The sequence below is a fragment of the Bufo bufo genome, chromosome 1, assembly GCF_905171765.1.
Source record: "Bufo bufo chromosome 1, aBufBuf1.1, whole genome shotgun sequence".
Taxonomy (NCBI): domain Eukaryota; kingdom Metazoa; phylum Chordata; class Amphibia; order Anura; family Bufonidae; genus Bufo; species Bufo bufo.
The window spans coordinates 105,683,200-105,698,907 of NC_053389.1; the positions used below are offsets into that span (position 1 = coordinate 105,683,200).

Consider the following 15,708-nt stretch of genomic DNA (forward strand, 5'->3'; position numbering starts at 1 on the left):
GAAGCGTCAATCAAAGAGGCACTCCCAGAAAAATTCTTTGTTCCCCCTGTTTCTGTGTGTTGGTTTAGCTAGTTTATTTAGCAAACATACATAAGGATTTATTGATTTATTATCATTCTCTCTTACTTTTAGTAGTTATATCATGTGATCCCCTATGAGAATCACTGAATCCCACATCCAGTGGCGTATCACATGGCTACAGGGTGCGAGTTGGAAGAGGGGTTAGGCTGGGGTGGTGGTGCTGACCTCCTTTTCATGTAGCCACCACTAGGAAAAACTCAGTGCAAAGAGATTATTACAGCTTTCAATGCTTTTTATGCATTGTGCTCCCACTAGTAGTGGTTGCCGGCAGCCAGTTTTCTAATATATTATCTGAAGAGCAGTGATTTTAAGGTGAATGGGAGGGATTTACCTATGTATTTATCTTACAGAAGTGAATAGAGAAACTAACTTTCTGTCTATACAGCAGTTGTTGTGGGATCCAGCGAGTTTCATCAAGGGATCATATGATTTACAGTAAATGCCATCATCAATGGAGGCTAAAAAATACATCATAAATCCATTATCAGGTTAAGCAAACAATTTTGTATACCAGCCCACTTACAAATAAGGGAAACAATAAGTATTATTTATTATTACAATAGTTATCCAACCAGAATATTTTTCAGCTTTACAGATGGTTACAGGTAGACTTAAAAAAAACTATTTTTTACTATATTAATAAATACATTTTTATTATCGCTATATACTTTACTATATAATAGACTTTGTTCACATCTCATTTGGACATTCCATTCTTCAGTTCCATCATACCCGAAAACAGATCCCTCATTAACAGACATGAATGATTCCCAATGGGGGGCCATAGGGTTTTCTTCAGGATGTCTGTCATTTTACTGGACACAATGTGATATTTAGTCCAGCACTGTTGATTAACTTCTCGACCGACCCCTAATGAAACCTACAATGCAGATGTGAATGAAGTCTTATTCTAAATTCATATGAGATTGTTTAAATTTTTTCCTTTTGTGATTTTCATCGCAAAGAAACACAATAATCCTGTATATTTGTATTATAACTGACAAAATGTTCTTGCATATAAAGAAAGTCATGGAGTCATTAAACACTCCTTCCATAGTTACCAAGTATAACCGGTAAATCAGAAATGGTCCATCTTGCATCCCCACCATGATAATCACATTCCAAACCTCACTGGTACAACATAAAGAACGCATGCAATTCTTTATTTCAGATGACGAATGAAACCGCACCTCGTCTTCTTTATCTGGAGACGAAACTGGAAACGTTTGAGTGAGCACTAATGTGAATTGCATAACTGCCCAGGTGAATAGACACAGTCCCACCACAGTTATAGCTGTGCTGGTTTTTACTGATGGCTCCTTCATTAGTTCTAAAATATCCAGCATATCAGCACCTAAAGCAAGGTATATCAGAAGTAGCTGAGCGAGCTGGTCACGGGTCATTTTACCTCTTGGCATTAGCCAACGTCCTACAATCAGGACCAAAATTGTCAACTCTTCCATACTTTGCACCTCTTTGGAGTATTCCGTGTAGTTCTGTCAAGAGATGATAACATGCATTTTTATTTATTCATTGTATAATTCAGCAAATTTTTTAAAGAAAATTAGATTCAGACTTGAATCGATTCTATACAAATCGATTATGCTCCAATTAGACTGAAAAATGGTATATGACACTCTGAAGTTTCCTAGGACTCCGATGACAGCAGTAGCAAATAATGTCAGAGAAACACTGATATATTTGGCTATGGGTAAACGTATGGTTCACATTGTTAACAAACTGCATGTTTAACCCTTTGAGCCCTGGAGCGCATGTGCCGTCTCCCTTCTCTCTTCCTGTCCTCTGTTGCTGTCGCATAGACATACATTAGTGAGTTGGAAGAGAGACGGGATGTGCGTATAGCGTGTGCCATCTCCTCAAACAGCTGATCGGCGGGGGTGCCGGGTGTGGCAGGCGTAGCACTATGAAGTTCCTTTTGCGCTGTGGCATTAGAAGAATTTTGATATCTCTCACTTTTTAGTCTAATTAGACTGTCTATTACTCTGTAATTCCTCTAGGACCGTTCTATGGAAGAAGTAGGTTTAAAGAGCACACCAAATGCTTGAAGTAACTTATTTATTAACTTCAACTTTTCTTCATATATAACAATGCCACCTCCACAGCAGATAGTCCATGTACAAAACACGTGTTGAATAAAGTATCATAAAATGGCGGTATGCATAAGATGGTGGTTCAACTGTTCAATCTTGTCATTTAACATAAAATGGTGGATATATTTCTCTCTTGAGTATCTGTACTCTCACTTTAGGTTATTTAAGCATTTTATGATCTCTCTGAGAGGTATAGCTGAGGTTAACCAATAGTTTACTTGCTCTACTTGGTTTGAAGTTTTCTTTATACAATTGCTTATGATCTAGTATGAACAGTTCGCATTTGTATGCAATTTGTTTGGATTGTATGCAATGTAGTTCGTTTGTATGCAATTGAATTTGTGGTTTGGTGGAACTGTAAGTAAATATACGTATAACCAGTTCACTATACAGTTCTAATCACTATATTAACAGTAGGAACATTATATAACAGTTTTAAATACCTATTTTGGCCTCTCTGCTTCCATAAAACACAGCTCTTAGTGGAGTGTGTGTCTGTTCAGCTCATCTCTCTGGTGTATAATGATTACAGCAGCTCCTGCTAGGGGAATTTCCTACACAGGCTGTGTGTGAGGCTGGCTGTGATTGGTAAAAAGTTCTGCTGTGTGTGAGGCTGGCTGTGATTGGTCTAGACTCCTGCCCAGCAACAACAGTTTAACTCTATGCTTTCTGTTGTTTCTGCTGTGTCATTGAGCTTACCTCACATCCATATAATTAATCTTAACTCCTTAAGGACACAGCCTTATTTCACCTTAAAGAGGACCTTTCACCGATTCTTACCCTATGAACTAACTATACAGACATGTGAAGCGGCGCCCGGGGATCTCACTGCACTTACTATTATCCCCGGGCGCCGCTCCGTTCTCCTGCTATGCCCTCCGGTATCTCCGCTCACTAAGTTATAGTAGGCGGAGATACCAGTCCCTAAGTTATGGTAGGCGGAGTCTGCCCTAGCGCTGGCCAATCGCAGCGCAGAGCTCACAGCCTGGGAGGTTATTTTCTCCCAGGCTGTGAGCTCTGCAATGCGATTGGCCAGCGCTAGGGCAGACTCCGCCTACCATAACTTAGGGAACGGAGATACCGGAGGGCATAGCAGGAGAACGGAGCGGCGCCCGGGGATAATAGTAAGTGCAGAGAGATCCACATGTCTGTATACTTAGTTCATAGGGTAAGAATCGGTGAAAGGTCCTCTTTAAGGACCAGGCCATTTTTTGCAAATCTGACCAGTGTCACTTTAAGTGCTGATAACTTTAAAACGCTTTGACTTATCCAGGCCATTCTGAGATAGTTTTTTCGTCACATACTGTACTTCATGACACTGGTAAAATGGAGTCAAAAAAATAATTTTTATTTATAAAAAAATAACAAATTTACCAAAAATTTAGAAAAATTAGCAAGTTTCCAAGTTTCAATTTCTCTACTTCTACAATACATAGTAATACCTACAAAAATAGTTATTACTTTACATTCCCCATATGTCTACTTCATGTTAGGATCATTTTGGGAATGACATTTTATTTTTGGGGGATGTTACAAGGCTTAGAAGTTTAGAAGTAAATCTTGAAATTTCTCTGAAATTTTCAAAAACCAACTTTTTAAGGACCAGTTCAGGTCTGAAGTCACTTTGTGAGGCCTACATAATAGAAACCACCCAAAAATGACCCCATTCTAGAAACTGGACCCCTCAAGGTATTCAAAACTGATTTTACAAACGTTGTTAACCCTTTAGGTTAACAAATTAATGGAAAATAGAGATACAATTTCAAAATTTCACTTTTTTGGCAGATTTTCCATTTTAATATTTTTTTTTCCAGTTACAAAGCAAGGGTTAACAGCCAAACAAAACTCAATATTTATGGCCCTGATTCTGTAGTTTACAGAATCACCCCATATGTGGTCGTAAACCGCTGTATGGGCACACGGCAGGGCGCAGGAGGAAAAGAATGCCATACGGTTTTTGGAAGGCAGATTTTGCTAGACTGTTTTTTGTTTTTTTTACACCATGTCCCATTTGAAGCCCCCCTGATGCACCCCTAGAGTAGAAACTCCAAAAACATGGCCCCATTTTAGAAACTACGGGATAGGGTGGCAGTATTGTTGGTACTAGTTTAGGGTACATATGATTTTTGGTTGCTCTATATTACACTTTTTGTGAGGCAAGATAACAAGAAATAGCTGTTTTGGCACCGTTTTTAATTTTTTTGTTATTTACAACATTCATCTGACAGGTTAGATCATGTGGTATTTTTAGGGCAGGTGGTCACGGACGCGGCGATACCTAATATGTATACAATTTTTTTTATTTATGTAAGCTTTACACAAGGATTTCATTTTTGAAACAAAAAATCATGTTTTAGTGTCTCCATAGTCTGAAAGCCATAGTTTTTTCAGTTTTTGGGCGATTATCTTAGGTAGGGTCTCATTTTTTGCGGGATGAGATGACGGTTTGATTGGCACTATTTTGGGGTGCATATGACTTTTTGATCGCTTGCTATTACACTTTTTGTGATGTAAGGTGACAAAAAATGGTTTATTTAGCACAGTTTTTATTTTTTACAGTGTTCATCTGAGGGGTTAGGTCATGTGATATTTTTATAGAGCCGGTTGATACGGATGCGGCGATACCTAATATGTATACTTTTTTTTATTTATGTAAGTTTTACACAATAACAGCTTTTTTAAAACCAAAAAAATGATGTTTTAGTGTCTCCATATTCTGAGCCATAGTTTTTTTTATTTTTTGGGCGATTGTCTCAGGTAGGGGCTCATTTTTTGCGGGATGAGGTGACGGTTAGATTGGTACTATTTTAGTCGGCGTACGTCTTTTTGATCGCTTGCTGTTGTACTTTTTGTGATGTAAGGAGACAAAAAAATGGTTTATTTAGCACAGTTTTTATTTTTTATTTTTTACGGTGTTAATCTGAGCGGTTAGGTCATGTGATATGTTTATAGAGCAGGTGAATACGCACGCGGCGATATCTAATATTTTTTTCCCCCCTATTTTTTACCAATTTTTTTTAACTTTATTTGAGGAAAATGACGTTTTTGTTTATTTTTACTTGAAACTTTTAATTTTTTGGGGGGGGAATTTAATTTTTTCAACTTTTTTTTTCACTTTTTTTTTTCTCCCACTTTGGGACTTCAACTTTTGGGGGTCTGATCCTTTACAATGCATTCCAATACTTCTGTATTGGAATGCATTGGCTGTATGAGTAATACTGTGTGTATTACTCATACAGCTTCCGGCCTGTGAGATCCAGGGGCTGGATCTCACAGGCCTGTCACCGGAAGGCAGCGTGATGCCTTCCTTAGGCGTCGCGCTGCCTTCCATGCCATTGGGTCCCCCCTACAGCCGGGGACCCGCAAGGGGACCCGATGGCACCGCCGCCACCGCAATAGGTAAAAGCCGCAAACCGCAGGTCTGAATTGACCTGCGGTTTGCGGCGATCGCCGACATGGGGGCGGTCACGGGACCCCCCCGCGCATTCAGCCGAGGTGCCTGCTCAATGATTTGAGCAAGCACCGGCTTCCGATCACCGCCCGCCGGTGATCAGAAATACACAGGGCGTACAGTTACGCCCTGTGTCCTTAAGTACCAGGACATCAGGGCGTTCCTGTACGCCGTGTGTCCTGAAGAGGTTAAAGGCATATTATCTTTTCTGCTTCTGTGAACATAATATATAACAGTTATATGACATCCAAACATAAATTCACTGTAAATAACTCTGCTTTTGTCTTTAACGCACAAACATAAAAACTGTATTAAGGTTATTGGCAGGTCTAGCTGTATAAACATATGCAACCTATGACAGATCTTAGCTGGCCAGTTACACCGGGTGTTAGACCCCTGCTGTTCTGAGATTTTTTTTTCTTTTCATTGCCATATTCTGATTCCCATAACATTTTTATATTAATATCTACAGAGATGCTTCAATTTTGACGTAAATTTGTTTTCCCTTAGTCCTAACAGCAGCACAAGTGGGGGATTTGCCCCTGTGAAGCTGGTCAGTACAGGCGGAATTTTTATTGAACAAAAATCTCTGCCAAGTATCATTAATTAATTAATTGATGCCCCCCCCCCCTATATAACCCGCCCCCTGCATGGATGGGGTTGCTTTTTTAACAAGTAATTCACACCAGCAAAAAAACGGGTGGGAAATTTGTGTGCTGCTGTTAGGACTAAGGGAAAAAAATTTACGTCAAAATTTACGCTTCCCTTTCGTCCTAACCAGCAGCACAAGTGGGGAAGTAGCAAGGACTTTACACAAATCTGGGAGGGCAAAATATTATGTGAACATATACACCAACAAATAATTTCTCTCAGTCTAAGGGAGTGCAGCACTTAGAACGGAGTGTCCAAAGGCAGCTCCTTCAGCTTGCCTTGAATCTATACGGTAGTGAGAGATAAAGGTGTTCTGGGAACTCCAAGAGGCGGCAGCGCAAATCTGGTCTAAAGGAATTAACTTCCTTTCAGCATACCATGTGGATACTGCCCTGGTCGAATGGGCAGATACAAATGACAGCGGTGACAGATTTTGTGATAGAAAGGTCAAATGGATAGTGTCCTTGATCCACCTACTCAAGGTAGGCTTGGAGGCCTTAAGCCCTCTGTTTTTCCCTGAGTAGGCTAGAAGGAGATTCTCAGATCTTCTGAAGTCCAGTGTTCTATGTAAATATATCTTTAGAACCCTTAGAATGTCCATGGTAAGTAATTTTTCCTCTTCTGGAGATGTTGGAGCAGGGGAAAACTTCGGTAATGTTATTGTCTGGTTAAGATTTGCGAATGAAGGCACCTTCGGCAAAAAGGTTGGCAGGAACCTCAACAGGACCCTGCCCTGGAGGAAAGTTAGGTATGGCTCTGCCGCTCCTACAGCTTGAAGTTCCCCAATTCTTTTAGCCGAGGTAATGGCTAATAGAAAAGTGACTTTGAGAGATAGGAATCTCAAGTCTACCTCGTCTAATGGCTCAAAGGGGGAACACACAACCCCTTTAGCATTATTGCTAGATTCCACTCAGAGATCGGTCTCAGGATGCTAGGTTTAAGTCTCTGAGCTCCTTTAAGGAACCTCCTGATTAGGGGGTCTTGAGAAATCGGCCTACCAATACATGCCGACAAAGCAGAGACGTGAGCTCTGAGTGTAGATGGGCTTAGACCCTTGTCTAGACCATCGTGAAGAAACTGTAGGATCGCAGAGAGAGGAGGATCTGAGGGAACTACCTCTCTCTCAGTACACCATAGAATAAAAAATTTGTATATCCTGGAGTATTTCTTGTTTGTGGACTCCGTCCGGGAGTGCGAGATTGTTCTCAAGACCTCCGCAGATAACCCTCTAGCATCTAGAAGGGACCTGTCAATCTCCAGGCTGTGAGACTGAGCCTCCTCAGATCTAGACAGGGACCTGTGTCCTGATACACTAGGTCCTGTATTAGGGGAAGTCTCCAATATGTGCCCTGACTCATCCGCATGAGCTGGGTGAACCAAGACCTCTTTGGCCAGAATGGTATGATGGCTATCACTGAGGTCTGGTCTTGCTTGATCTTCATCAATACCCTTGGTATCATGGAAATTGGAGGGAACACATAAGCCAGCCTGAACCTCCAAGTTATGGACAGAGCGTCGATCGCTACAGGGTTGTCCTCTTTGTAAAGGTAGCAGAACCTGTTCACTTTGGCGTTCAAACGAGTTGCCATCAGATCGATCTCTGGAGTACCCCAACGCTGGACAATCCTGGAAAAGATGTTCTCGTTCAATGACCATTCCCCTGGAACGGGAAGGCCCCGACTTAGGCGATCTGCCACTACATTGAGGTCTCCTCTGATATGAACCGCCATTAGGTGGGATAGGTTTGTCTCTGCCCAAGCGAGAATTAGTCCCACCTCCCTCAGGAGAGTCTGGGATCTCGTTCCTCCCTGTCTGTTTAGATAAGCCACTACTGTTGTGTTATCTGTCCGGACTCTCACCGCCTGACTGCGAATGAGAGGAGCAAAATGATTGAGGGCTAGTCTGACCGCTCTCAACTCCCTCAAATTGGAAGAGAGAAGTCTCTCCTGAGGACTCCAGGTACCTTGTACTGGATAGTCCTCCAGATGGGCTCCCCAACCTAGAAGGGAGGCGTCTGTGGTCAACGTAATCCAACGCGGTTGGATCAAGGACCTCCCATCTGTTAGGTTCCTCCACCACCTGAGTGAAGAACGGGCTTTTACAGACAGGGAGTGCATCCGATTCAAGTCCTTTGGCTTGCGACTCCATACGGTTAACACTTCCTCCTGAAGTGGGCGTAGATGCCATAGGGCCCATGGAACTGCCTCTGCAGATGCTGACATGTGGCCTAACATCCTCATGAGAACCCTGATAGACACCCGTCTGGGTGGAAGTAGAAACTCTGCTGCTTTTATTACTCTGTCTTTCCTCTGTGGTGAGAGGGACAGGATCATCTGTTGTGAGTCGATCACAAACCCTAGGAATGTTCTCGTGGTGGATGGGATCAACTGTGACTTGTCCCAGTTTATAAGCCAACCTAGAGTCTGCAGAGTGTGGAGAGCTTGCTGGAGGTGAGTCTGCAAAACGACTGCGGAGGCGGCTTTTAGCAGCCAGTCGTCTAAATAGGGGACGACTTCTAACCCTAGAAGCCTTAAATGCGCTACAACAGGAGCCGCCACCTTTGTAAAGGTGTGCGGGGCAGAGGAGATGCCGAAGGGCAACACAGCAAATTGGTAGTGCTTCACTACACCGCCTATGGTCACCGCAACTCTGAGGTATTTTTTGTGCGCTGGATGGATGGGAACATGAAGGTAAGCATCCTTCAGATCTATCGTCACCATCATATCTCCTGGTTCCAGGATGTTTAGAACTGAACGAATGGTTTCCATCCGGAAACACTTCTTTCTGATAAAATTGTTTAAATAGCGTAGGTCGATGATCATACGCCAATCCCCTGATGGCTTTGGGACCAGAAATATGGGAGAATAGACTCCCCGACCTTGCTCGCGCGGAGGAAGTTCCTCCAGTGCCCCCTTTTGTACGTACTGTCGTACTGATTCCTCCAGGATTAACTGCCTGGTGAGAGTCAAACCCTCGTCAGGATAAACCTCTCCTGAGGTAGGGAAATAAAGTCGATCTTGTACCCTGATGTTATGACTTCTAACACCCATGGGTCTGGAATTTTTTGATTCCAAAAAACTTGAAATAAACTTAAACGACCTCAAACTGGAGGAATTAACTGAGGGTTTGGGGCTGGAACAGCGGGTGGGGACGGAGGGCCGTCGGGCTGCTGAGAGTCATGGTTCAGCCCTGCGGTTTCCACGACCGCGGCCTCTACCTCTTTTATTTCCTTCAGGACGCCTCTGGGTCCTGTCTCCCCTCTGGAACCTTGCTGGTCTACCTCTTCCTCGACCCCGAAAGGACTGTTGAGGAAGGGACTTCCCTTATTTATCAGCGAGGTCCTCCATTAAGCGATCCAGCTCAGAACCGAATAGTCTACCCGGCTCATAGGGAAGGGAGCAGAGGTTAAATTTCGACGTGTTGTCTGCTGCCCATGGCTTCAGCCACAAGGGGCGTCTACTGGCCGAGGAAAGTGCCATAGATTTAGCAGCTAACTTTAGCTGCTGCTGGCATGCATCAGCCAAAAAATCTATCCCTAACAAAAGGGTCTTGAACTGGTCCAGTATATCATCTCTGGCAACCCCAGAATCCAGCTCAGACTGAATTCTAAGAGTGCGGGCGCGGATGAAATTCGAGACTTCACTGCTGGCGATAGCCACAGAGGCAGAGGCAGCAGCCGCAGTGTAGTTGCGTCTAAGTAAACATTCAGCTCGTCTGTCTAGGGGGTCTTTTAAATTACTTCCATCATCAGAGGGAACAAGAGTTCTCCTAGAAAGCTTAGATATTGCCATATCTACTTTAGGAGGTGGAAACCAACTCTGGGAGTCTTCCTCCTGTAGGGGAAACATTAACTTAAATCTTTTGGTCAGGACCGGACCTTTTTCCGGGTGTTTCCATTCCAAGGCCATCATTTTTTTCAAAGAATCGTCCACTTTGAAGGCCCTTAGCCCCCTAGAGGTGGATTGTGGAGCTTCCCCATGCTCAACATCCTGGTCCCTTGACCTGATGGAGCTAAGTAACCTCTGAGTTTTTTCGGCCGGGAAGAAAAATGGCGCGTCCTCATCATCAGAGGAAGAATTCTCTTCTAAGGAGACGACTTCTTCTAACATGGGGACTGGCCCCGGAGAGGCCTCTCTAGGTCTCTTATTTGAAACCGCGGCTTTTATTTGCGCGACGGAGGTGTCCATGAATTCTTTCATCCAGGAGAACATCTCCACCATAGTAGGTTCTGGATTCGCAGGTCTGGGTCGGCAACCTGGACAGCGGTGGAACTCATATACATCAGGCAAGGGGGTGCTACAATTAGATGTCTCTGCTTGTGCGTAGACTTCCCTAGAAATAGTAGTAATAATAATACAGTTAATACAGGTGTATTTTTCCTCATCTTAGGAAAAAATTGACCTCCACCTTACCAAGAGAGGGCATAGAGGGATCTGGATTCGTCGACATGCTGGAGACACAGAAGACACCACTCAAAGCACAGGTCAGTTGCATACAAAACTGAATGCAACTCTGAGCTCTAGCACCTGGAGGTTTAAATAGGGCGGTAGGCCACGCCCCCCGCCTGTTCCGCCCACTCCCCCGCCCCAGCCCTATGAGGTACTGATAACCTGCTTGATTTTAATCAAACTAAGCGAACCTGCATGCACTACCCTGTACCGCTGAGGGAAAGAGCCCCAGTGGAGTCAGCCTTCTTGTTTTATTATTTTTTGGAGCGTCCGAAACCGGAAGTGATCCATGACGCACTTCCCGGTTTTACGAGAATGGCAGAGAGAGTCAGTGTACGCACGCAGCACTAGCCTGCGGCGCTGACGAAAGCGCAGGGTAAGGCTATGAGCATCGGAGGGGGAAGGAAAAAAGGGGGGGGAAAGGGGAGAGAAAGGATTTCTAAAGCGGACGCTCCTCATATCCCTGCCGGATTCATGGTCTGCAGCAGCAGGCAGCGGACCTGTAAAAACAAACACAAATGTAAAACACATTAACATACTCAACCCTGCCAGGGGAGAAAACTCCTAAAGGAGTTTAGCCTGTCCATTTCCAGTCCACAGGACAGAAAAAAAGCAACCCCGTCCATGCAGGGGGCGGGTTATATAGGGGGGGGGGGGCATCAATTAATTAATTAATGATACTTGGCAGAGATTTTTGTTCAATAAAAATTCTGCCTGTCCTGACCAGCTTCACAGGGGCAAATCACCCACTTGTGCTGCTGATTAGGACGAAAGGGAAGTGTGTGAGCTCACTTTTTGCAGGATGATCTGTAGCTTTTAATGATACCATTTTGGAGTGTGTGGGACTTTTCAATCACATTGTTTTATATTTTATTGGGGATGTCAAGCAATGGAAAAAAGGTGAATCTGCCATTTGTATTTTTCCCCTCATTATGTTCATTGTACAGGATAAATACATTTAAATTTTAATGAAAACATTATATATTTTTTCTTTTGTAGTCGGCAGTTGGAGATGTGTCTGTCTCAATTGGTTGTACACTGATATTAATTAATTATAAAGTATAGCTCAAGTGTAAAGCTGAAGCCTGCTCTCCCTGTATTCATTGGAGGTCATTTGGTACCAGGAGAGGTAAAATAAAGAGTTGGCTCAGCTCGCATGTGTAATCTGCCTTCCCTGAATTTAATGGAGGCCATCTGGCACCGATTGCCTCCTGGGGGATCCATTCTAGGTTTGGAAACACAGCACTTTCACTCTTTTAGCCTTCAGAGTATGTGATAACATTTGACCATGGCATCTGAAGGGCTAAATGTAATTGTCTGATTGCAGACATTATTCCCGGGCCTCCGCTGTTTGAAACAGCTATTAAGGCTCCATATTTAAATAGATGACTTCTGACGTACATGTATGTCAGTGGTCGTCTAACGGTTAAAAACAACTGCACCATTGCATGTGTTAAGGTTTTTCGTATTAGAAAGCTTCCAAAAAATTTCCCTTACCAGGGGCAGATAGAGCTTAAACACACACAGTGTTATGTGAAAAAAAAAAGGTAGCTTGTTGGGACCAAGAGTCCAAAATACACACACATTATTTTCATATGAAACAATGGCTTGCTCTGCGCAAGCATCCAAAAATGATGCATTAACAGGGGCAGAATCCCTGCTGATATTTATACACACACAAGTGTTATTTCACAGAAGCACCCATGGCTTGTTCCAAACAAGCCTGGAAAATGTATCCTGTTTTTATTGGGAGCAGCAGCAGTACAGTGTCAATGTGGAAAGGGTAGTGTAAGATTGGCATGTAACGGTAGCATTAGCAGCACAGCATGGAAAATAAAATGCAGTAGATGTGTGTTTAGGGGTAGTGGTGGCTGTGCAGCAGTAATGGTAGTGGTAGTAGAGACTAGCAGCAGGTAGTAGCTGTGGCCCCCATTTTGCTTTGATAGTGAGGGTCTAAAAGTATGGCTATCCAGTAATCATAAGATTGTTTGATGGGAAGGATATGGCTGCCTTACATAAGCAAGCAAGTGTACAGCTTGCCTTTATGGCCACTGTGCCTCCCCCTTCCCCCCGCACTGAGATGATTTGTCATGATCATTTGTCGTCGTCGGGTCATCATCAGCCTCTGTTCTTTCTCCACCACTGACTTCTCCTACTCCAGCAGTAGCTCCACATCCTCCTCCATGGGGCTTTCTCTGTGCCTGTGCTGCTTATGGTAGAAGGGGTTAAACTTTGCTGAAGAACCCAGTGGGAGAGGAGACACAGGGCAGACAGCAGATCAGGCAGTGCAGGGGGTGTGGCTTGTTGCTCCAACCAGCATAGCCTTCACAGTGACGTTCGGTGCACAGAGGCAGACCTGCTTCTCCTGCTTCCTCAGGCTTGTGCACCGAATGTCATCAGAGCAGGGAAGCTGACATCATAGGTCATGTGACACTAATTTGGAGAACAGGGCCACTGTATATGAAGTAAGCGAATTGAAAACTCCTTACACTTGCTTAGGCTACTTTCACACTTGCGTCAGGACGGATCCGACAGGCTGTTCACCATGTCGGATCCGTCCTACGGCTATTTCGCCGTGCCGCCGGACCGCCGCTCTGTCCCCATTGACTATAATGGGGACGGGGGCGGAGCTCCGGCGCAGCACGGCGGTGCACGGCGAAAGGCCGCCGGAATAAAATTACTGCATGTCAGGCTTTTTAGTCCGGCGGCTTTCGCCGTGCACCGCCGTGCTGCGCCGGAGCTCCGCCCCCGTCACCATTATAGTCAATGGGGACGGAGCGGCGGTCCGGTGGCACGGCGAAATAGCCGCAGGACGGATCCGACATGGTGAACAGCCTGTCGGATCCGTCCTGCCTCAAGTGTGAAAGTAGCCTTAGTTAGAAACATAAAAAGAACAAAAAATAACTTGGACAAGCCCTTTAAACAAACATGTCAGAAGTGGTGACAGATCCTCTTTAAATCTGCAGCATCTGAAATTACAGTCAATGTCTGCTCTGGCTAACATGCACAGGTCCAAAGACCACTAATTCTCTTTCAGGGTTATTATACAGTCCAGTCTGACAAATGCCTGATAGACCAGTGCTGGAGTGGGCCATGTGAGGATAAAACATCTGGGTTTTGGGCCCTGGATGTTTTGCCAGGTGACCCAAAATGCAGGGGCGTTGCTAGGTTAAAACATTTGGGGGCCTGGGCCCCTAATGTTTTGTACCAGGCCCCGAATGTCCTCCCTGCCAGCTAGATACAACTGTATTGCCGTCCTCAGCACCCTAATACAATAAATTCTAATGCACTGGAAGAGCTGAAGGACCTGGTGACATCACAGGTCATGTGACAAGTAAAACAGGCAGTGGTTGAGAAGGACCTGCGATAATGTCACCATCATGTGACCAGTGCATGAGAGGATGGCACTGGCAGTGAAGAGGAGAAGTCCTAGGGGAAGAAGTTGTGGTCAGGTCTGCTACATGATAAGTGAAGGGAGAGGCAGAGCAATGCTGGGAGTTGTGGTTATTTAACTGGTACTGTATGTTAGGGCTGAAGGGAGGAAAGTTATTTACATGGGACTGTGTGTTGGAGGGGCTGGGGGATGGAGTGATGTTATTTACATGGGACTGTATGTTGATGGCGGCTGTGGGAGGGAGTGATGTTATTTACATGAGACTGAATGTTACAGAGGTCTGAGGGAGGGAGTGATTTTATTTACATTGGACAGAATGTTGACGGGGTGATGTTAGTTACATGGGACTGAATGTTGAGGGGGTGATGTTTAGATGAGATTGCATGTTGGAGGCGACTGAGGAGAGGATGATATTATTTACTTGGGACTGTATGTTGAAGGCAGCTGGGGAGGAGGTGATGTTACAGTATTTACATGGGACTGTATTTTGGAGGGGGCTGGACAGATGGTGTGATGTTATTTACATGGTACTCTATGTCATAGGGAGGGAAATAGTGTTGTTTACATGATGGGACTGTATGTTGGAGGGGCTGAAAGGGAGGGGAGTAATGTTCTTTACATAGGACTGTATTTTAGAGGGGGCAGGAGAAATGGTGGGATGTTATTTATATGGTACTGTATGGTGGAGGGAGGAATATAACTACAGAGGGCACTGCAAATCCAGGGGACATTATAGGCATTATTACTACTAGAGACCATAGTAGGGACTTATAGATCCTCCTTATTTCTACTAAAAGCACCATGGGGGGCCTTATTACTACTGAGGGGTCTGTAGATAGCTTTATTACCACTGGGGGAACAATAGGGGGCCTTATTTCTACTGGGGGCTATGTGAGGGTATTATTAATACTGGAGGGCTCTTCTATGAATGGGGGCACTCTTGGGTAGCATTATCACTGTTGAGGGCACTGTAGGGGGCAGTATTACTAATGAGGGCATTCTAGAAGGGAATTACTATTGGTGGGACTATGAGGAGCACTATTACTATGGGGGCACTAATTTTTCTTCAGGGTAGTATTTGGGGGTATCGGGGAGCACAGCGAGCAGCAGGATAACACTGTGGGGACTCCAGGTTGGGGGATGATGATAGAAAAGTGAGGAAGCTAAGATGTCTGTGTGTCACATTCTGCAGAGACGAGGCGGCAGAAATAAGTTGTACGGACCAAATGGAGAAGACGATGACAGAGAAGATCTACATCAGAGGAGATGTCACTTGGGAGGCACTGGAAATGGGAGGTATGTATTGCTGTATAGCAAGTACAGCAAATTGCAGTGTGTGGGGGGGGAGGGGGTGGGATACTTAGAGAACTGGGCCATATTTATTGCGGCTTGGGCCCCGGAGACCCTAGCAACGCCTCTGTCAAAATGTAAGCTGGCAGCCTTTGTCTGGAGCTCCACAAGCTATCTGTATGTCTGGTGTGTATGTGTGAACAGGAGCTAAGTTCAATGTATCTCCCCTCGGGTTCTTTTTTTTCCCCGTTATGTATGATGTCCTGTTGACAAGACTTTTTT

At 44.4% G+C, this 15,708-nt stretch overlaps 1 protein-coding gene across 1 annotated transcript in view; it reads right to left on the minus strand.

Moving 5' to 3' along the window:
• Positions 1 to 392: 392 nt before the first annotated feature.
• Positions 393 to 15,708, minus strand: part of LOC120997471 (transmembrane protein 26-like) — a 61,870-nt gene continuing 46,554 nt past the window's right edge. Inside the window, exon 4 of the mRNA XM_040427557.1 lies at positions 393 to 1,577. Coding sequence (XP_040283491.1) covers positions 987 to 1,577 — 591 coding nt within the window. The 3' untranslated portion in view covers positions 393 to 986. The remainder of the gene's footprint in view (positions 1,578 to 15,708) is intronic.